The sequence below is a fragment of the Hydra viridissima genome, unplaced genomic scaffold (assembly GCF_058129835.1).
Source record: "Hydra viridissima isolate aposymbiotic clone 2 unplaced genomic scaffold, HvirCarnegie_v1 scaffold_12, whole genome shotgun sequence".
NCBI lineage: Eukaryota > Metazoa > Cnidaria > Hydrozoa > Anthoathecata > Hydridae > Hydra > Hydra viridissima.
Window position 1 is genome coordinate 3,860,089 of NW_028324311.1, and position 23,807 is coordinate 3,883,895.

General features: G+C 28.3%; 2 protein-coding genes and 1 pseudogene across 4 annotated transcripts; 2 read left to right on the plus strand and 1 right to left on the minus strand.

The window, feature by feature from the left end:
- Positions 1-23,807, minus strand: part of LOC149880836 (uncharacterized) — a 331,517-nt pseudogene that overhangs the window by 66,368 nt on the left and 241,342 nt on the right.
- On the plus strand, positions 4,693-7,175 carry LOC149880846 (ubiquitin carboxyl-terminal hydrolase 37-like). The gene has a single exon (XM_090069799.1). It carries the CDS (start codon positions 4,702-4,704, stop codon positions 7,039-7,041), a length of 2,340 nt encoding a protein of 779 aa, XP_089925925.1. The 5' UTR covers positions 4,693-4,701; the 3' UTR covers positions 7,042-7,175.
- On the plus strand, positions 7,739-23,049 carry LOC149880847 (uncharacterized). Of its 3 annotated transcripts, XM_090068779.1 has the most exons (15): positions 7,739-7,842; positions 7,997-8,047; positions 8,133-8,586; positions 8,707-9,047; positions 10,086-10,133; positions 11,826-12,064; positions 15,348-16,320; positions 16,686-16,811; positions 17,001-17,109; positions 17,185-17,768; positions 18,109-18,366; positions 21,288-21,476; positions 21,606-21,827; positions 21,989-22,107; positions 22,245-23,049. In XM_090068779.1, exons 1-15 carry the CDS (start codon positions 7,804-7,806, stop codon positions 22,792-22,794), a joined length of 4,302 nt encoding a protein of 1,433 aa, XP_089924905.1. In that variant the 5' UTR covers positions 7,739-7,803; the 3' UTR covers positions 22,795-23,049. The 3 variants fall into 3 exon arrangements, with proteins under 3 accessions (XP_089924905.1, XP_089924904.1, XP_089924903.1); XM_090068778.1 differs by having other exon boundaries at positions 17,001-17,768; XM_090068777.1 differs by having other exon boundaries at positions 8,133-9,047; positions 17,001-17,768.

Below are 23,807 nucleotides of genomic sequence, written 5' to 3' on the forward strand. Positions count from 1 at the left end.
AGTGTTAACAAAACATACGTACGATCAAACGGAGGAATTTTCGATGCACGTAACGCGTGTATACGAAATACTAATACTATTTAATATTTTATAAAATCATTTAAAATATTTTAAATAAAAAAAAATATTTTAAAAAAAGTTTAAAAAATGGTCATAAATTGGGTAAAATAGTATAAATACTATTTTACCCAATTTATGACCATCGGCGGCGAGCTACGACAAATATAAATAAGTAAACGCACTGGCATTGTCTGCCGTCTGCGGCTCCACATACGTTATCGGTGTGCGACCACTGATCTCTATAATAACTGGATAGCGCAACTCCGTGCAAAACTTCTTATTTTTTGACGCCAAAATCGCCATATTGGAAAGCCCCAAAAATTTTAATCCCGTAAGCTTTAAGTTCTGTTTTTCGGCTTATCGCTTTATCGCTTTATCGCACATATCAGATTTCATTGTTCTGGGGCTTTCCAATATGGCGATTTTGGTGTCAATTTTGATATTAGAGATGCGCTATCCAGTTATTATAGAGATCAGTGTGTGCGACCGGTTCTACGGAAAAATAACAATCTAAAAATAAAACGAGGTTTAGAAGACCGCACGACAAAACGCATTGATTATTACTATTTCAAATTTCCGATATTATTTAAATAAAAATAACATCAGGATAGTATTGTGCTTATTGTCAATAATTTTTTACAGATTGTACAATTTTTCTAGTTTAAAAAAAAAAAAAAAGGATAGTATGTAGTGCCCGTGCCCCTAAATCCGTTGTTGTGTAGGCTGAAGCCTACACCGCTTACGCCTTAATCCGGGCCTGATAAGGACAATTTTAAAATGACTAAAAAAGTAAAGTGAAAAATAAAAAAGCTTAAACAAATTTTTTTTGTCAAGATCTGGTTTCATTCAATTACTTGGTCCTTCATTCACCAGCCTTAAATTTGTGTATTTTTTTAGTCCTCTATAAGCTCAATAATATATATTCCAAAATGCATTAAATTTTCTTAGGTGTATTTTCTAATGTGCTTTTTTATAATTCATTTGATAATGTTAAACCTTTTAAAAAGTTATTTAAATTTATAATTATCTTGCAAAATGCGGCTAGATATTTCATGTTTTCGTTTTTCATATTTTATATATTATTTCATTTATCATGAAAAGCACATAATAACCTATTAGTTTTTGTCAAATAAAATTTATTTATACAGGGTGGGCCAAAAGTCACTGAACCTTTTTTATTTTTTGATATCTTTTTTATTTCTTCATATTTTTTATTTTCTTAATATGTTTTATTTTTTTCAGATCCTGGAAATTAATTATGGAGAAATTCAGTACCGTCCAACATACAAAAATTGTAAAATTTTACTATCAAAATCAAGGCTCAATAATTCAAATCCAAAGAGCTTATCGAAGGCTTTTCAATGTGAGAGATGCTTCTAGTAGGGATGCAATCAAGAGCATGGTTTAAAGATTTGAAGATCAATGAGCTGTAATTGATCTGCCATGTTCTGGAAGACCTAAAGCTGTTTGTATGGATGAAAACAAAGAAAGGATATGTGAAAATCTTGAAGAAAATCCAACAACTTCCACCCGAAGACGATCATTGGAACTTGGAATTTCTCAAACATCTTTAAGAAGGGTTATGAAAAGTCTATGCACTTACTCCGGAAATGTTTTAATGGAAGAATTATTTCTCAATTTGGTGATGTTAATTGGCCATCTCGTTCTCCTGATCTCACTAGCCCAGACTTTTTCTTGTGGGGTTATCTAAAGGAAAATGTTTATGCCAACAAGCCGCACTCTTTAATGGAGCTAAAGGAAAACATCACTAGAGAAATAAGAGAAATAAGCCCAGAAACTTTGGTAAAGGTTATGGCAGAGGTAATTGAAAGAGCTGCAATTTGTGAAGCAGAAAATAGAAGGCATATGCAGGATGTTATTTTTCACACTTAACAATAAAGTTTCTAAAGCTTACTAAAAGTAAATTTGTGATAAGAATAAAATTAAATTTGTGATAGAAAATCAATTTCCATCGCCTTGACTTTATGATACTAAAATTTCATGGATATAACTATTAAAACAAAAAATTTATTTAAAATTGAAATGGTTCAGTGACTTTTGGCCCACCCCCCAGTGGGCATCGACGTCATTCTCACGTCGGTTCGATGTTAGTTTTAGGTTAGCGACGTCACCAACGTAAAGTCAACATCGCACCAACGTGAGAATGACGTCGAAAATTAACATCGAGTTGCGATGTTAAATCAACGTCGCCTAAACGTTAAACCAACATCGCGGTGCCCACTGGGCCTGTATATAGCTGGTAAATCATATTATACTAATATTAAATAGTTATTCTTGCGGTTTGCCATACAATGGCTTTGCTGAATTCTTTAAAACTGTGACAAATTATTTTTCTTTATGATATTTATATACATTTTATAAGTTATTTATCCTTAACTATATATATTTCCGTTGTTAAATATATATATATATATATATATATATATATATATATATATATATATATATATATATATATATATATATATATATATATAACCTTTTAGAATTCATTCAATATAAACCTTTTAGAATTCAACTAATAGCTAATTACACCTACCACTACTCCTGTTACATCAGCAAAGAACTTAGCATTTTTATATGCCTCTCTGGCAGTGTTCACATCGTTATTGTTGCCAAAACCTTGTTTGGACTTATCAGCTTATAAGGCTTAGTACAAGTCTATACATTTCAGCTTTAAGATGTTCATCTTCATTTTAGATCAACTCTTTCGAATCTAGTGTAATCTCTTAATTTTTCAACGGAACTCATGCTTAAACAAATAAAAAAAAAGTCAATATGGGCCAAATTTTTTAAGATCTAACGGCAATCTATCATCAAAGTGCAGTGTCAAAATCATTGTTTATAGTTACCAAATACCCTAAACATATGCCTTCAAATTAAATTTTAAACTGTTTTTACCCGTATCAACCTTAAAAGAGTGACACTAAAGCGAAAGTTTTTTGCCTGAGTTTCGATATAAAAAAATAAAATAAAATAATGTCTCAGGAAAAGGTGCAAAAATTGGTGAATCTAGGAAAAGGTCCAAAAGTTAGTGAAAAAATAATTAAACAGCAACTAGTTTTAGTCTTCTGGTGCTGTTGTTTACATTATAACTATTAGTTCTAAGTCTTTTTTTTTTTTTTTTTTTTAATTGGGGGGGGAGGGGGGTTTGACCAGTTTTTTGGGATTTTGACTCACTATGCTTCAATCTCGATGACCGATAAACAATTGTCATCGAAGAACTGAACTATACTGGTATCGAAAGTTAAACCTGTAAAACTATGAAACCAAAATTTACATAAAATTTTTTTAATATGTAAAATGCTGAGGTACGAAGTGCAAGTAGCTATTATTTATATCTTTAATCTATCTTGTAAATCTCGCAAATCTAAAATCCATTATTTTACAGGGGGAAGTTAAAATGATTACATTCAAAATTAGAACTGAATCTAATGATAAAAACATTTGATCATAAGTGCATTTACGAGTTTTAAAAAACAGGCTGATGATAGTTTGGAAAGATCAACATTAACCTTCGTTATCTTCCAGCTAGTCTTAATCTCTTTGATCGTTTTTTACCGAATCAAAGTATTTGTTTTTGACATGCCATAAAAATTGCGCGGGAAACAACGACGTTAATATTATGGCGTTTTGTTTATAATGTGCATTTCTTAATTGATTGTCCCAATATAAAAAATAAGCAAAGCTGTTTTCTGAGACGAAATTGTTTACCCACTTTTTATAACTAAACTAACATAAATTTATTTAGAATTGTATTTCAGATATATATGAGTTAGTTAAATTAATGATCATCGGTGATCTTCGTAAAACAACTAACGTTCTATTTCACGTATAGCAAATCTTGTGTTTATCAATAAATCTACAACTATAACAATACACATTTTACACACTTTAAAACAAAAACAAACTTTAAAATTTGTAATAAGGCTTTAATCAAAACTTGAAGTACAAAATAGTATTTTAAATGAGAAAGAAGCTATAGTTGGTTGTTTATAAATTTAAATAGTTGAGTGGCTGTTTTATTTACTTTATACATGCATACATACATACATACATACATACATACATACATACATACATACATACATACATACATACATACATACATACATACATACATACATACATTTTTTTATTGCATAGATATATATATATATATATATATATATATATATATATATATATATATATATATATATATATGCAATAAAAAAAAAACAAATGAAAATCCATTTTATTGGTTTTGAATATATATATACTGCAAACAGAATACAAAAGAATTGTTTTACAGATTAACTGCTATTCAAAAGGTTTACAAATATGTATATACTTTAAAATAAGTTTTATTGTATAACTTAAGTAAGTTTTATATATTTTATAGCATATATTTTATAGCAAGCAGAAATAAAATAACTTTTTTTAAAATGTTTTGTCTAAATTTACATGTAAAATAAAATATTTTGATTGCTGTTGAAATTTTATATAAAACAAAGTACATTGATTAGTAATGAAATTTAATATATGCATAAATAATAGTTGATCACTGTAAAATCCTTTTTATACAAAAATAAAATTTGGTATAAGCTGTTTTTTTTTTCTTCTTTTAGATAATTATAAATGTCAATTCTAGTTTCCCAACACGATTGTATATTTAGTGCTGAAGCAAAAGTACTTAAAATAACATCTGCTATTAGAAGCCCATTTTCAATCGAAAAAGGAGGTGTCTGTAAACTTTTTCAGCAAAAAAGTAATCGATCAAAGTATATTTACTCAATTGAAGGTATCTCTGAACAAAACAAACATAGAACATTTAGCTTTATAGTCGCACCTGACTTTAAAGTTTCTGTCAAGTCAAGAGGTTGTCAATTCACCATAGTGCTGAATGGAGAAGATCAACTTATAGGAACATTTTATAATGAAAAGGATTGTGAAGAGCTAAGAGATATTTTTCAAGGTCTAAAGAATGTGTTAAATTCAAATAATTTACGACTAAATTCAAAAGAGAATCATTGTTCAGTCAATAGAACTCCTGTTTCTATTATTCAGTCAATAGGTACTTGCTCACAATCTAGGACTCCTTTGACACCTTTAACAGCATTGAAGGTCACACCAGGAAGTATTTTTGAAACTGATCAAACCATCTCCTCAAGTATAAAAAAGTCAACTTGCAAGCAAGTAAGACTCTTTCCACCTTCATCAAATGAAATCAAAGTGTCAGAAGATGATGACTTGAGTATAACAGCAATTGGTGGGAAAAAGGTTGCTTCATTCTACAAATTAAATAGTTTTAAAGAAAATGAAAATTTAACCAGGCATTCAGAAGTTGTTCGTCTAAAAAAGCATGATTTGAGTTTTCGTAACAGAAATAGACTCCCTTTAACTAATCAAGATAATGATTTCAAAATACCATCATTAATTGGTTTTTCCAATCTTGGTAATACTTGTTATATGAACTCAATTCTACAATGTTTGCTAAATATACCAAATTTTTTTCAAGATATAAATGATCAAGACAATGTTAACTTAGTACCCCAAAAAAGTTTATATCGATCTTTATACAATCTTGGAATATTAAAGTATTCGTTTGATACTCTTGAAAATCAAATTTCTGCATTAAAACAAGTAAAGTCTGCTATTTCTGAAGCTGCTGTTAGATTTTCAGGCTATGCACAACATGATGCTCATGAGTTTTTATGTCAGTGTTTAGACCAGCTGAAAGAAGATTTACTTACTGATAAAGAAAAACAGCCAGCTGATCAAGATAGTTCCTCTGAATCTGATAACAACCAAAAAGTAAAGTGCCCCATCAGACAAAATTTTGAAAGCAAAATAATACATACTGTTGTTTGTCAAAATTGTAAAGAAAGTGTGTTCAAAACTGAAGTATGCAATGATTTTTCCTTGGTTATTCCTGAGTTTGATGAAAATTCTAATCCTTTTGATCAAAGTTTACATCAGTTGCTTCAGTTTTATTTTTCAGATGAAATTGTTGAGTATACATGTGAAAAATGTAAGTCGTCTTCCTCCATTTTATCTCACCAATTTAAGCAGTTGCCACGGGTACTCATACTTCATATAAAGCGCTACGATGTTTTGGAAAGCAAGAAATGTGACCGTGTTGTACTTCCAAAGTCTATTGATATGGGATTTCTTGTTACAGATAATACAGTACTTCCAAGAAAGTTTATTTTTGATAAAACTAAATTACTGCTAAAGCAACCGTCACTTAAAAATGTGGTTGTTGAAAAACGCAAAACCTGTGAGATTTTAGACTGTGAACCTCAAAACAAATCTTTTAAACTATCCTCATCTACTGTAGATAATGTTAAAGAGTTATCTGATTCCCTTATGAGTTTTAAGGAGGCTGGAGGAAACCTTAATGAAACTTTTACAAAATTACAGAATTTTGATACAAATGAAAATGGAATCTTTCACTCTAACCTCACTCAAGAACCAAAGAATAATTATTCAATAAATATAAATGGTAGCAATGCTAACACTAACTTTGGAGAATTTACAACAGTATCTGAAGATGAAGAGGAAGACTTTAAGAAAGCCTTAGAGCTAAGTATAAGAGATTTTGAAGAAAAACACATTGAAGGTGATGTACATGGCACAAATTTTGATTTTACAGAAAATGCAATCAGACATGAAAGTGCCGTAAATATAAATCATTTTTCAACTAATATAGAAGATTTCACAACTAAGTCTGCTACTTCAAAGCATGTTTACAATTTAGTTGGTGTAGTAAATCATCATGGATCAAATACAAGTGCCGGCCATTACACAAGTGATAGTTATGATTTTAAGTCAAATTGCTGGCGAAATTATAATGATTCTTCTGTTAAAGATATTAAGCTACACGAAGTGTGTTATGGTCGAAGCCACAGTGCATATATAGTATTTTATTTGCATAGCTCTTGTTATGAAAAGATAAAAAAACAGCTCAAGATTTAAAAAAATATTGTGGGGATTTTCTTACTTTATTTTAGTAGATAATTTGTAAATTGCTACAATTTTTTTTAACACAATATTAAACGGTGACGTTGTGTTAAGTTTAACTTGTTTGCAGTTTTCAATCGCTCTTCATGTTTTAGAGAAAATATATTTACAAATTCAATGATTGAAATAAAGAAATAAATTCTTAACTACTGCACAATATTCTGAGCTAATGTTTTTTTATAATATTTTTTGAATTATTATGTAAAAGGTTCTTGATTAAAAGTAAAAAATGGATTCTTTTTTTCACTCATGTAATTAGCTTTATTTTCCCTTTCTTCCATTTCCCTTGTTAAAGTGCACTTTAAGTAAATGTAAAATTTCCTAAGGACTTAGTAAAATAATTTTTCTAAAAGTTAAAAGGTTATATATTGTGTTATGTTAGAAATGCTTTATGTCATTTGTTTCTATGCTATAGTATATAATTATTTACATGATATATTTATATATATTCATAATAAGTCATTTTATAAACTGAAAATATAAATGTAACTATATATTTGAACAAAAAAGATTAATTGAACTTGTTTGATGTTTTTTTGTATTTTAGTAAGAATTCTAGAAGGAAAAAGTTACTCACATTTTTTGTTTATCAGTTTTTATTTTTAAAGCAATTACCAAGTATTCATTGATGTGTTACTGTTCTTTTTTATTTAAAGAAATGAAAATATAAAAAGTTTAGCCAAAAAGTAAGGTGAAGAAAAAAGAAATAAAAAGAAAATGAGTGTCATGTTCAGTCACATTGATTTTAATCCTCAGGTAGTCATTCATGGTTCTTATTAATTTGGGTTTATAAGCCTTCTGATTATTGTTAATATTGTTGCTAAGTTTGATAATAGCATCAACCACAGTTGATATTGGTGCAAGATTTGTGAACAGCATCAATAATGGTATATTATAAACGGTTTTTTAGGATGATGATGAGGAAGAATTAGATATAGAAGATGCTCATCAGCAAGAAGAAGTTAGTTTATATGTTCTTTAAGTTTCATAAAAAATTTTATTTTGTTTTTCTTAAATTTACAAATACCTTTTTCATTTATTTTTAGTTGAAAGCTTTTCTTGATAATGAGCTTGATGATGACTATCTTCTAGAGGATGCCTCTTTTACATCACATGTTTTTACAAACCAAGATGAAAATGAACATGCAAGACATTCTCCTCATAATAGATTAAAAAAGGATTATCAAAAAGAAAGTAAAAAAAGTGAAAACGGTTTTACTTTTGGGTTGAGTGAGGAATATTTAGAAATGCAAAAAGATCCTTATCCTTTTCAGCAACAAAATCTCTATATGGCTGAATTGAATAATAATGCTGAAAACTTTGTAAATGTCAACAGCAATAATACTGAATATTTACCTAAAAAAAGTAGGGAACAGTTAGAGATTCTCTATCAAGCCAGAGGCAGAAAAATAGAAGAATTACAAAAAGACTTAAATGAAAAAGAAGAAGCAAAGCAGAAAGAAATAAGAGTCTTGCAGCATAAGTTAACAATGAGCTCAAGTATTTTATTTTGGTGGCATATAAGTTGTGACATGATTTTTGTGATTGCAATTCTTGGTGTTGTTTTTTTCTATTACTTTCCACCTTTATCAATGAGTTTTTATGATGTTTTTCTTTTAGCTGAAATGGAAGGTTTAAGAATAAGTATCAGTCAGCTAAATGCTGTCATTCAAGACCAAAAACATGAGACAAAGAGTCTTCAGGATCAGATTCAAAGTGAGCATGAGCAATGCAAATTGCTAACAAATCAGCTGGAAGAAGCAAATGAGAAGCTCTTTGTGTCGGATTCTACAATAGATGCATTACAGATACAAATACGAGAACTCCACCAAACAGAGTCATTATCAAGAACTCGAGCACATCATGAAAGTATGCTAGCTACTTTGAGAGAAAAACATGAGGAGGAAATATTATCTTTAAAAGAAAAAATTGATACTTTGCAACAAAACTTAGCATGGAAGGTTTGGATTTTATATGGATTTTTAAGTAACTCAAACTTTTATTTTAGAACAAACATAGTAGCTTCGTAATGTGCAAGTAAAAATGGTTTAAATTGTTACTGTTGTGACAAAAAATATATCAAAATTATGAACTTTATTATGCATGAGGAGTTCTAGAGCTTATGTTGAGTAAAGTCCAGTTTTAGAAATAACAAAGTACTTATATAAAAGGCAACACTTTATTTTTTGCATATAACCTCTATCATTAAATTTTGGGAATTTAAAATTCAATTTTTCTGCATTCAATATATTTCTAACATTAAAAAGTTGATTTAGAAAACAGCCATTACATTGTTGAAGAACCTGGTTAACATGTATGTTAATTTAAACTACTAAAATTAACAATAAAATTTTCTTAAAATTTAATGAATTAGAATTACTAAACTCCAATCTTTGATTTGGTGTCGAAATTCCATATTTATTTAATATAAATGATCTTTTTGTAATAATTGATGTCTATGATTGCATATCAGTAGATTTGTAATGTACAGAAAATACATAGGTTAATAGGATTTGTGCCTGCATTACTGAGATAAAATAATTGGAAAGCAGATTGAACTAGATGCAGTAACATGCATTTGTGCAGTGCAACATAAGCCTAATGTATACGCTCACCATGAAATAAAATATAAAAGTTAAAAACTGGTGAAGAAACTAAAAAATAAAAAACCATTGTCATCAATATTAATTATATAAAAAATGTATAAAAAAATAGTCACGCATAAAAGTTACTTTAAAAGACAATTTTAAGCTAATATTGAATTTTAATTGTAAAGTAAATTCAAATAAAGAATATGAATCAATAGCTTAAAGCTAACCCTTCATAAAAGATAAGCAATTCAAAAAGGCAATTGTTCGGTTAAGACATACCTTGCACAAATATAAAAATTTATTTCATAACTCATTCTAATTCAACTAATGTCATGTCAATTGCAAATTTCCCTACATTCACAACATGATCAACTAAATTTTAATACTACATTTTTAATATTTTTTTAGACTGAGGACCTTAATAGATATAAAGAACTTTTGGATTCAAATTCCTCGGTAAGGTCTATGTTATCAATCTCAGCAGTTATTTTAAAGATTTTTTTTTTATACATTTATAAATTAACCTTTTTTTAATTTTACACAGTGTGTCCAGAAAGTTTTTTATTACATTGATCTAGTTTTTTGATGATAAATCAAAATTATCAAAACAAAAGATTTTTATTAAATTTTTTTTCTTTATTTAATTAGAGTAAGAGTTCCTCTAATTATTGAAGCCTTTTTTGTGCATGTGCAACACTTCCCATTCTTTTATTGATGTGATGTAAATGACCATTTAGTTTAAAGAAGTTGTTTTTTTGTTTGTTTTATTTAATCTATCTGACTTCCATTTCTTTTGAAATTTAAAGTTTGTTATCTGTTAACTATATGACACTCCACCAAAAAAAATTTTCATGAAATATTAAATAATTTTGAAATAGCTAATGCCAAATCTGATCTGGTAAAATTTTGACCAAATGTGATAAGTTTCCCTGAGAGTAAATGCTAGGAGATAAATAATTGTATACTATTTAGTTAATTGGTTTTAGAAGCAACCACTATCATCCATTTATTAGGATGGGATTGGATTTCTTCATTTTTTTAAAAAAAGCCACAAGAACTTTTTTCCACACATAATATTAGGTGGCCCACTGATTGTGGTGTGGGGAACACCACAATTAAAAGTATTTTAAAGTTGAATAAAACATTAAATTGTGTCAAATCAAATAACTGATAAAATTAGTATTCAACAAGATTCTTTGAATAAAATTCTTGATTCTTGATTCTTTAAGTGCTTGATTTTATTAATAAAACCAAGAAAAAATATTTTCTCAAATAATTGGAAAGCAGTTTCTGAAAATAAATGAAAATATATCTACATGCAGTAATCACTCATGGGGAATGGTTTTTTATTTTCTATCAGTCTGTTCCTGGACATTAATAATTTACAGGACATTTATTTGTTTTAAATATAAAAACTAGCTTATCTTGATAAAACAGAATAAATTTTTTTATAATGGTAGCTTATTTTTTTAACTGCCTTTATAAACAAGCATTAGCTTGAGCAACTCTTCTGGTAATATTAACTATAATGTTAGTAAATTTTACTTTATAAAAAGGATTACTTTGTTTGATTACTATGCATGTCCTTGTAAGTTGAGAATCTACAGCCAAGTTCATCAGATTGCATTTCTCACACTTGAATTTGTTGAAACAACTTCTTGGAGTTGCAGGAGTCATTGATACTTGGCTAACAAAAGCATTCTATTTATAAAAAGATAAAATTTTACACAAAAAAAAAACAACTGAAAATGGCTTTAAGTTAAAAACTCAATATACATGGGACTATGTGAAAATAGAAAACATCGGCTGTTTAAATTTGGTTTATTGAGCATACAATACTTGAATGTTAACTATAAATAGTAGGATGTTATGATTAGGATGGAGTAGAATGTTAATTACAATTTTATAGTAGTACAATATTATATCTATAGTAGTATAGTAGTAGTACAATATTATATCTATAAATTTACATTAACTTTAAGTTTACATTAACATTAAGTTTTTAAGTAAAAAAAAAATTGTTGTAAAAATTTGTGAAAGTTTGCATATAAAATATATTAGACACTTTGTTCCAAAATTTGTGACATTTTATTGTATTTAATGTTTTATTGAATGATTTTTTTTGCTATAACATTTTTTTATAATTAGAGTAGTGAGATTGGTATTTTGAGAAATCGTCTTTCTAATGAAGAAAAAAAAGTGAAGAGTTTAGAAAAGGATCTTGAAATGCTTTCAAAACATAATGCTGATTTGGAGGAACATTTAAAAATGTTTGAGGTTGCTTTAAAATTAGATCCTGCGTTGAATTACATGTCTTCAACACCTCTTAATGCTGCTACTGCAATCATGGGGAGAGACAAACTTGGTTTTAAAACTCCAATCTCAAGGTAATAAGTTAATTTTTTCATTGCTGTGAAGCTTTTGTTTCAAAAATTTGTTTTTAAAAGTGGGTGTTAATTTTTATTAAGTTAATTTGTATTTATATGCTAAAAAATAAAAACAACATTTATTTGGTGTATAGAAATCAACTTATGCTATTACAAATGATCTCTCTTATTTTTTAATTTTGTCACAAATTCTTGTTCTTTTTTTGTTTCTTGCATTATCTGCCACAGATTATATTCAAAAAACAAGTAAAGATATTTGACTGCTGTTCTTTTTCCTGGTGTAACCAATAAATTGTAAATAGTTTTTGTATACATAGTGTCCTGAAATAAATATTATACACAAAAAGTGGTTTCAAATTAAAACTCTAGTATTTTAGGTTTTTTTTCAAGCAGATATTATTACTAATATTAATAAGTACAGATTCAAAGTATTTTACTTTGGCTGAAATGTTTTACCATTTGCTTATACTCTTTCCATTCCTATTTTGAATCTCATTTTGGCCAAAATGGAACAGTACCATTGAGGTTGCTGAATGTATCTTGTAAAACAAACAATTTTTTACCTGAGTGCTTGATTTTAATGATTATTTCCCAGCTGATTTCTCTAGCTAATTGCACTGTATTTCAACACATTCTCTAAGTTTAGTATATACTTCAGTTCTTTTTTAAATTTAAACTAAAAACATTAATTTAATAGATATTTTATTTAAATAAACTTTGCAAATCAGCGGATAAAGCACAATACCATGACACAGTTATTTCTGACCTTCAGTTCATTTTATTTTTCTATTAAATATTACATAAATACTTCCATGCCATAAAACTTGTTTTAAAGACTGAAATCTTCAACTAATTCTGCAAAATAAAACAATGCATCTTCAATTAATTCTGCAAAATAAAACATAGGAGATATAAGCAAGACCTAAATATGCTCTTTTTTTTTAATGAATTTTTCATTCCTGTGTTTTTTTTAATGTGTTTTCAGTTAAATTTAACTTAAATGAATTCCATGAAACTAAAACAGGCAATTCTATTTTTTCCAGGTATAAAGGTTGCTTTTTAAAATGATTTTTAAGTGAATATACTTTTGTAAATTTTAAGTTAAAGGTTCTCTGAAAATCATTTCACTTGCCACCATAGCAGCCGAGAGAAATTTCAGGCCCCCAAGGAAGTTTTCTTAAGAGGCCCTCATTATGATCAATTATATACCCAGGACCAAAAGAAGCGTGCTCTGGTCATTGAAAATTAAAAATAAAAGTTAATCGAACCTTTTAAAAGTCAAAACTATTTAAATCTTTTAAAAATTACTTTAAAAAATTATATGTAGGCACACAAAGCCCCAGTAATCTTCCCTGTCCAACCCCCCCTCTTGGCAGCCATGCTTGCCACCCTTGAATAATAATTCAGTGCAGGCTCTCTGGCATGTGATACCTTTAATATCATTCACTTATCATTCAGCTTCTCAGATGCATTAGTCTCTAAATCATGATGAATCAATAAGATATCCTAATGATAATGTGCATAAAATAACATGCAACATCTTAATGATGTTGACACCCAGTTGGAGAGTTCCAGCAGTCTTCTCTGCATTCTGAAAGAACCATTGAGCAATATCATGATTGTTTGAAAATCCTCATGTAAAACTGTAACCTTTTCATAATTTCTAGTAAATAATTTTACAATTGAGTTGATAAGTAATCTTATTAGCCATCTTAATGGCCATGGTCTTAGAATAGAAAGAAATAAAATTTGCCATATAAGTTTTCAAAAATATAAAATTTGAAATATTTTTTGTGGTCTTTTAAAGTTCAGATAAAATAACAAATTCAAAATAAAAGTAATACTTAATTGTGAGTTGAAACTATGTATTTAATTGTTATTTTTAAGTCTGGAATGTTTCTGGCTTGATTTTTAAGGTGAAAATGAATAAAAACTTTAAAAAACTCAGTATGATATGTACTATGTATGTATGTATGTATGTATGTATGTATGTATGTATGTATGTATGTATGTATGTATGTATGTATGTATGTATGTATGTATGTATGCATGCATGTATAAATAAAGCAGAGCAAAACAATTACTTACATTTTACAATATAGTATAATTAGGATATCATGTTTTGATTGCTTATTACTTTGAAAGCTCTATCAGTTACTTTGTGTAACAAAAAAATAAAATTGAGAATTGAAAAATTACAAAAGTAGCGTAAAATCAATTTTCAAATAATAGTTTCAACTTTATGTTAGCATTACTGTCTGGTAATCATAGAATAAAAATTTATAGTACTTTGGCTTTCATGATGCAAGACATTGTTAAAACTTATTTCCAATAACAAAATCAGAGAAAATAAACTTAAAAAGGTAAACTCCTATTGAATAAAATATTAGAAGAAAAATGCAAAAACCTCAAATCTAGGTTATAATGATTTTGACTGAAAAGAAAAATAGTGCATGGAATAACCCAAAGAATTTACCTATTAAAACTTACATATAAGATAGAAGCTGAGCTATCAAGAGATTTCTACAAATAAATTTTATTTATTCTATTTATTTACCTGGTGTGTCATGTATGGGTCAATTTTGAGCTGTTTTTTAAAAAAAGACTAACTGAGCCTTTGAAATGGTCTTCTTTAGAAAAATCACAAATAAGTTTATAATTTTGCAGATATTTGAGTTACTTTTACCCTACTCTTAAATTCTAGACTTGACCTTAGAAATTAGGCTTTTGGACCTGAAGGAGATCACAGATAGCCTTTCTTTTTGCGTTATGATTTTTTGTTTTGTTTTGTTTTATCATAAAATTGTATAAGTGTGAGTAAACACAGACTAAAAGTGATGAAATTTTTTTTGCAGATTTTGTGATGGTTAAGCAACAAAAAGAACTTTTTTTCATTTGGCAGGTTTTTGTTTTCACTTTCAAAGACATAGACATAACTTACCATTTTAATAAATCAAACTTATAAAATCCAACACATTTCTTTATTTACTATAGTATCACAATGTTTACACCTCAAAAAAATTATTTTTTGATAGAGTTTTTAAAGTTTCTCTTCTCTTTTTTTTGGTGGAATCCCAATATTGTGGTTTTAACAAAGCATTATATCATAAAACATCTCATTAAAGATTTTTGCAAGAAATTTAGTGTGGTATTAAAGGATTTAAATGAAATATATAAGCTAGCTAAATGAATTGTTTCTATTATTAGAAGTTAGGTCATTATTGTTAAACCATGTAATATAGACATCTAAAAAGTTATTTGAAAATTTTGACATTTTTTTTAGAGATAAATTATTAGATGAATCACAAAAGAGATCTAATGGCAAAACAAATGATGACAGCACAATCCGAAATGAACTGATCAAAGCATTAAATTCTAATCATGAAAAGCGACAAGAAATCAAAATTCTTCATGATGAAATAGCTGCATTAAAGTTAAAATCTGAAATAAAAAGTAACACATCAAAAGAACATGAGTTTGCAAGCAAAGCTATAAATAGATCTTTAGAAATTCTTACTGATCCAAAGTCATGTGTGGGTTGCAAAAGTTTACAAAATGATCTTGAGTGCAAAAGTAAAGAGCTTCAGACAGCTGCTGTTGAGTTTAACATGAAATTGGAGTCTTTAGAGAAAGAAAATTTAGAGCTTAAAAAAAATATGGTTGAAATGGTAAAAAACTTTGATAAAGATAAGTTGAATGCTTTAGAAAAACAAAGTAATGCCTTAATGCGTTTAGTTGATGATGCTAAGGAAAATTTAAGAAAAGAATTAACTGATATGCATCAACAAAAAATATCCATGCTGAGCAATCAAATAGATCGTTTAAATGGGGAGCTGTTATATACACAGGAGGAATATAACAGACTGTGTGATGATATGAAATCTTCTGAACACCATCTCACTGAAGAACTAAGCAGAGAAAAAGAATTGGCATTGATTGAGTTAGAAACTAAGCTAAAAATGGAACATCAAGAACATATTTTACACTTGCAGGATAAGCTAAATAATCAACATATGGAAGATATTGAAGCATCTAAGTTAAAATGGCAAGAAGAATACACAAAGGAGCAAGAGATTCTCATTCAAAATGCAGTTTCTTTGGCAAAAATTGATTTTTTAAATGAATATAAAAGTCAGCAAGAAACAGAAATCAAAAAAGCAGTTGATGCAGCAAGAGTTGAATGGTTGATGAATCAGCACTCTGAGACTGGATCATTAATTAAACAAATAAAAGATGAATGGTCATCTGAGCAGCAGGTATAAAAGATTTATAAAATATTATCACTCTAGTTTTATACTCAACTTAAAATACTTAACCTTGTGTCAGGATAGTTGCATAACACGTTATTATTTCAACTGTCCTTGTTTTTAGGCTTCAATACAGAAAATAACTTATTATTTGTATTATTCCCAAAAAACAATTCTAAGAAATCTGAAAAAACTGAAAATATTTCTTGTTTTTACTTTGCGCCCTTTATCTATATATTTATATATAAATCTTATATTTTTATATATATACAAGTTTTTAAAATTTTTATGCAAGTTTATATTTATTCTGGTTTCCACCATTTCCCAGTCCCAACATCTTTTAAGGTGTAAATGTGTTTAAATACTCTTTGCAGAGTGCTTTTGATATCAAACTTAATTCTGCCAAAGTAGCATGGGAGCAGGCTAATAGAAGTGAGATCATCACTATGTTAAGTGGTATAAAAGTTCAACAAGAAATAGAAGTTAAAGAGTTGCAACAGGTTCCCCTTTCTTTTTTTTTTTTAGTTTTTAGGTTAGTAGGAGATTTTCAAATTCATTTTTTAATGGTTTCCTACATCACAATAATTATATTATTTTAAATTACAATTATTGACATTATGCATGAAGTTTTATTAATATTCTTGAAGTGTTTAAATTTATTATTAAATTATTATCATTCTTTTTTTTAGAACTTAGAAAATGCAAATCAAGAGATTCTGTCTCTGAAGTCACAACTTTCATCTGCAGCAAAAAATTTAGAAGCTTATAATGCTGACCTTGAAAATACAATTCAAAGAGGTGATCAAATCAAAATTACCCAAAACACTGTTTTTAAATCAGATGTGGATAAAAGTCAATCTTCTGTACTTTTAGAAGAGATACTTCAAAGTAATGTTGAGAATGATGTCAATCAAAATGCTCTTCAAGTTTGGAAAAACAAAGAGTTGATATGGAAGCAGAAAGAAGAAGAGTTAACTCTCTTAGTTAAAACACTGCAAGAACAGCTAAGTGCCATGTCTAGAAACTGCTTCACACAAGAAATATTTAAAAAAGGGTATCGAGATAATTTAGAGGAAAAAGAAGTCCATCAGCATGTGTTACCTGCATTAGAAGAAAAGCTTGGTACAATAATAAAATCTAAAGAAAAAGTCTGGCATATCAAGGAAACAAATTACAAAAAAGAATTAGATAGTATATCAGAAGAATATGATAAGTTGAAGAATACAGTTATGGATAGAGATCATCAGATTAGCAGTCTTCGCAAAGAGTTGCTTGAGTTAAAAGAATTAAGCAATGAAAAAATCTATCAATATCAAAAGCAAATTGCAGACCTAAAAAATATGATTAAGAAATTGGAAGAACAGCTGATGCTAGAGAAAGAAATAGCAAAAGAAGAGATTGACAACTTAAAAGCTGAAACTGAGGGGAAAATTCAATCAGCTGTGCTATTGGAAAAGGTATAATATTTAAATTTTCAAACAGAATAACTTTTTCCAAATTTTCCAAAGAGTATTTTTTCTAATCTCATATTTTTTAAATAAATAATTAAAATTTTTTCAACTTGTGTCATTTTAAATATAATATTTCACATATGCTCTTTTAACTGTTATTAGGAATTACAGTTTTTAGGTAAGTTTTTTAATTTCTTGCATTCAAAATTTTAACCCAACAGGAAAAATGGAAAGGTCTGTCATAAAGCTGTAGTTTTTCAAAATGTTGTATTTATTTTTATGCTATTTTTCTACAAAAACATTTGTTTCTATTTTTTTTTATTTTTTTTTTTGTCTCTTAACTTAGAAAAAATATCAGGAAGACTGTGATAAACTCCGTGAAGAGCAAATAAAAGCAGAAGGGATGTTTTTAAAAGAACGTTTACTCAACGAAGTTCAACATCAGTCAGAGAAAGATAATTTGCACAAAATTGCAACAATTAGGGCAGAGTATGATGTCATTATCAAAGATTTAAAGCAAGGATTTCGACAAAAGTTAGAAAAGATCAGTGAAATGAAACGAAAGTGGCTTGCCGAAGAGGAGGAGAAAAGATCACTTTTAGTGGTGAAGAATTTAATATTTGTAGTTATTACAAGATAATTTCATAATTTCCCAGTTAGCATTTCAATTAATAATGTAAATTATTAGGTTAATGGTAAAATCATGATGGACCTATTTATAAAGTTACAAAAATGGTACAAAATTATTATAAAATTTTTTTTAAAAATGTTCAAATTTTTATACAGGAAAGGTAGGTAGGTAGGTAGGTAGGTAGGTAGGTAGGTAGGTAGGTAGGTAGGTAGGTAGGTAGGTAGGTAGGTAGGTAGGTAGGTAGGTAGGTAGGTATGCATGCATGCATGCATGTATTTGTTTATCAGTTTTACGAAAAATTATGAAGAAAATATTTTTGAATTCTGCTCATTATATTGAATATATACAGCTGGTGACTTATTAGACTTTTTTTCTCTGCTCATTATTTTTTCTATCTTGCTATCCTTAAAAATTTTAAAACAAATATTTTTATTGTTCCTAAGAAATATGAGTTGCATATTTTATTAACTTTTTTTAAAAAAGATATCATTTTATTCAGGGCTGTAATATTAGATCTCTAAACTAGTGTGTGGAAATTGCTTGTACTGTTACTGATGGTTAATTAGGGCAAAGTCAGAGTAAGGTGAAGCCAACTCCGATTCTCATATCTTTAATGTTCTTCCAGATATGCCCACTCAGATCTGATTTTGTTGTTTCATATATAATAATATTTTACTATAAAGATTTTTAATTTGGCTATTTAAACCTATCACCTGCCAAATGCTCTAAATTGTGATCCAAATGTTTTTTTTTTCTTTCTTTTTTTGTCTTTTTATTTTCAGTACTTCAATACTCTCAAGAAAAAGTCTAAAAAAAGTTTTTTTTGTCTATAAGTAATGTATTTCTTAAGTAATGTATTTATATACGTATTTATATAATGTCTATAATGTATGTAATGTAATGTATTTATATAATGTCTATAAGTAATGTATTTCTATAAGTGATGTATTTCTTGTCCTATAAGTAATGTCATAGATACATTTTCTCTGTCTTCCTTAAATCCTGATTGGCACTTTCCTGTTTTCTTTTTTGTATGCAGTGTGCAAAGTCATCTTAAAAAATCATATCCAGGCATGGAGACTGGAAAGACTATAATTGAGTTCTCTGTGATTATATTCTTTATTAATAAGATTAAGACTGTTCATATTTTTGGTGAGACTCTCCACACACTAAACAAGATTGGGATGAGTTAATGCTCCAGATAATATACTTTGAATCTTTACATCAATGGTTGTTAGTTTAGTAATGCACTTCACTTTAAATGGAGATTGAAGAGAAGTGCATTCTTGACAAACATCAATTGCAATCATATTTAAGCCTTCTATCTCACTTTCAATGTAATCATCTTCTTCAAGCACAGATTCCTTGGACTCCTTCTTTTATGCAAATCTTTAGGGTCTTTAGTAGGCTGTGGACGATGGCTTCTGATTTCTCCTAATAGGCATTTTTTCATTGCTGTCCTTAAATCCACACAAATTCAATGGAACTATGTAGGTAATGAATAATGATCCTTCATATTTAAAATTTCTGTTCAGGTCAAATTCTGATAAAATTTGTTTATAAATACTTTTGCTAGTAACACTATCAAAGCCAGCTTAAAACATGAGTGCATTATTTTTATTGCTTTTCATAATCATGTCCCTCAGTATAGATTCTTGAACTGCACAGATTCTTTGCAAAGTATAAATCATTAAATCCTTCAAAGGAACTGAAGCTGAATAGTCTTCTTCTGTTACATTTGCAGAGCAATATTTTTAACTTTGCATCCCTAACATAATTGTAAGTCGAATAAATGTTGTGTTCTTTCTCTGAGGCTCCACTTCTGATCAATTGATTTTTGATAGGATATGATTGATAGGAAGATTTAGTGAAATGGAGATCAAGTATTAAGGCCAGAGCTTCATCTGCTGGATATTTAGTTGCTTTATCTGTGTATTTGAATTATTTGAAACCTTCAACATTAGATTCATAGCATTAGATTCATCTCTTAATTTCTTACTAATAGCAAAAAGTAATTTATTGGATGAATGAGATTCAAACAAGCCAGATACACTTTTTAGTTTTATAGAAGTATCAACGAATTTAACTGGTTTTCAACCACATCTATTTGTATTGGTTCCATCATTCAACTTTTGACAGTACAGTTAACAGATTTCCAATACTTTAATATAGGTAAACAAGTTGATGAACTGCATGCTTAATATCAACATCTTCAAACTCAGGAATAAATTTAAATAAATCTGGTATTCGCTGCTTCTATTTCGAGTTTTACCACTTTTTTTTTTTATTTAGCATTTTTTTTATTTTTATGAAAAATACATACCGTAGTGTGACCTGACAAAGTCCTATGCTTTAAGAAAGTCCTAATTTAAGAAATTACAAATTTCGTATATAAAAAAGAAACATTTACAGAAAATAACTTAATTGTTTTAACTAGATATCTAGTTAGATAAAATAACTAAATTTTTTTCTCTAAATGTTTATTTTATTTATACAAAATTTGAGATTTCTTAAATTAGGACTTTCTTAAAACATAGGACTTTGTTAGGTCACACCACGGTAATTAAAATGTTTTAAAATTCAGTTAATTAAACAGAAAACTGCAAAAGATTCTCTTCAGAGAAAGGAAAAATTTTATTCAATAATATCAGAAAAAACGACCTTTGCCATTTGTTCCTTGTTTCTGCACCTGTGCTGCAGTTAGGAAGTAGCCATTACTAATTAACAAAAAGGAATTAACTTGATCAAATTATTTGAAATTATGAAGTTATTTTTATATTGACTAATGTATCAATTTACTTTTTCTTAACCCTTTGTTTAAAAGTCTGGGTGTCGGTGTGGGCGTATGTGATAATAAATTTGATCGGACTATGATTTTTTTTTTATCAACACAGCAAAATTTGAAAGAAGAGTACTCAATGAATGAAAAAATTCTTCAGAGGAAACACGAGGAACTGTTTGTTCAACAAAGGCAAAAATATGAAAGTAGCTTAGCGCAGCTTGAAGAATCGCTGAGTAAAGAAAATGAAGAGAAAAATAAAGAAATTAAAGTATATCTTGGCGAGAAGACGCGATTAGAAGAGGTGCTTGTATATATATATGTATATATACATACACTATTTTTTTCAGTCGGGACGGGGGTATTTTTCGAGAAAAATTAAATTAAAACTGTTAAATAATCTTCTTAAAAACAAAATTTTAATTTTGAAAAGGTTGTCGCAAATATGGCCTCCATCCATAAGCAAGAAATGCGAGCTCTGGAAGCTGAATGGCAATCGCGACTTGATAAAGAGCGCTCTACGATCGAGCAGTATGAAACAATGAGACTCAGAGATGAAGTAAACAAGCAAAGATATGTTAAACGAAGCGATGAAGGTGATTTAATATGGGAGGATCGTGTTAAAGAAGCATACAAAAAAGGAATGTTAGATACAGTACGTTAAAAGCTTTATATAGTTTATAGCTTATATATAGTTGATTTGTTGCATACTTTTGTAAAATTTTTTTTTTCTTTTTTTTTAATAAATTGTCTCGCTTGTACTTGTTAGATTTAAATAACAAACATTTAAATGTCAGAATTCAATTTTTATTTAAGAAAAATGTCGAAGGAGTTGAGAATATTCGTTCATATTACTTGCAAACTATTGAGCAGATCAATTGCGATGTTATGGAACATATTAAAAGCATGCGAGAAAATGCTGTCACTCAGATCAGGTATGTTTTTTTAGAAACTTCAAATCGCGTGCAAATGAAGAATTTCGTTAAAAAAGTGTGTGTATTTGTCGCTTTTTATTTTATTAAGTAGTAAGCTTTCGCTTCGACTTGATTTGACAAAATTTGTTGCATTTCAGGGAAGCTGTAAAAAGAGAAAGAAGTGATATATTTCGAAAGTTGAAAGCTAAAAAGGAAGCAATGGATAAAGTTCAAGTGTCTAGTGAAGAGGAAAAAAGATCTGAAACAAACATTAGCCTATCCAACAATTTGAGGAGTAATAAAAAAATTAATGATAAATTAACAAACGATAGGACAAGCAGTCGGTTCATTAGCAAAAACAACGTCTTAGACAGTAAAATAAATGTTGAAACCAGCAACGATTTGATGAATAATTATCTCGGACGTGAAAAGTCAAGTGACGTCAAAAATTTACGCATACAAAGCATCAAACCAACTAGTTTAGAAAATAATGGTAAAAGCTACCCCGACGACGTTTTACATAGTGAACAGATTTTACATAAGAATCCAGAGAAGCAATCTAGAAAAAAGTTAACTGATGGTGGTACTTTTTTTAACCCGACCAACAAACCGTTATGTCAAGATGAGCATTCTTCTTTTGATTCTTCCTTGTTTTCTGTAAATGAACTTCCAGTAAATTTAAAAAGGACTGATGACGAAGTCCATTAAGGGTTTAAACAATCAGATCTTATAGTTAGTCTCAGAAATTTTTTAATATATAAACAAAAGAATCGATATGCGGTCCTCTTGATTTAATTTCCTTTTTTGTAAATAGCGATGTGGATGTTAAATAAAAAGAATCAATGTTTAAGTTGTGCATATATATTTTTTAGCATACTATTTAAAAATGAAATGTATTTTTATAAGAAATGTTTTAAAAAGACTACGAAAATATTTATATTGTGAGTAAAAGATATTTATAAAGTTTGGGGTTTTTTTTGTTTTGTTTTGTTTTTTTACCATTTTATTGTTGTTTTTTTTTAACCTCTACTTATTTAACTCTTACAAATAGTATTTCAAAGTTTTGGAATGCGGTCTCAATAAGGTTCTTCACATTCCCAACCCTTTCTCCCTCTTTCTTTTCCTTCCTCCTAATATAACTTTCTAAACAATTTTTTTTAAATTTAGTGCGACAAACCTAATGTTTGGCTCTAAAAATTCAAATTAAGCTCCGTGACTGTCTGGTTAAAAAAGATCAAGAACTTTACTTGATAATTCAAGAAAAGTTGCGATTCGCCATGGATTTATTTTTATTTTTATAGTTATGATTTATTATCATTTGAATGATATTTAATAAGACTAGGATTTTTTAGTTCTTTAAGTAGATACCTTTTCACGTTTTTCACTTTTTTCAGTTTTGTCGCTGGACTTCTATTGTTTAACTGTGTTTAAGAAATAATTTTTGCAAAAATCTTGTGTGATATAATAATTGGCTTACATTTTGTGCAAATTTTACAATACAATTTCAAGACTTTTTTCTTCTTTTTTTTTTTTTCTAAAATATACTTCTAATGCATTTTTTGGAAAAAAAATCTGAAACCCCTGAATCAAAGCAAGTGCAATTTTAATGAAAAAATAAAATTTCTTTATGGTTTGAGAAACATGAAATAGCCTTTGGGGTTATGCAAATCATTTCAAAACTTTTCAAAGCAAAGAGACAGAAATGGTTGGCTAATAATCAC

Coding starts and splice junctions, on each gene's coding strand:
- LOC149880846 (XM_090069799.1), top strand. CDS start 4,702: ATGTCAATTCTAGTTTCCCAACACGATTGTATATTTAGTGCTGAAGCA.
- LOC149880847 (XM_090068777.1), top strand. CDS start 7,804: ATGAGTGTCATGTTCAGTCACATTGATTTTAATCCTCAG. Junction 17,769..18,108: donor CAGCTGTGCTATTGGAAAAG/GTATAATATTTA, acceptor CTCTTAACTTAG/AAAAAATATCAGGAAGACTG. Junction 22,108..22,244: donor AATGCTGTCACTCAGATCAG/GTATGTTTTTTT, acceptor GTTGCATTTCAG/GGAAGCTGTAAAAAGAGAAA.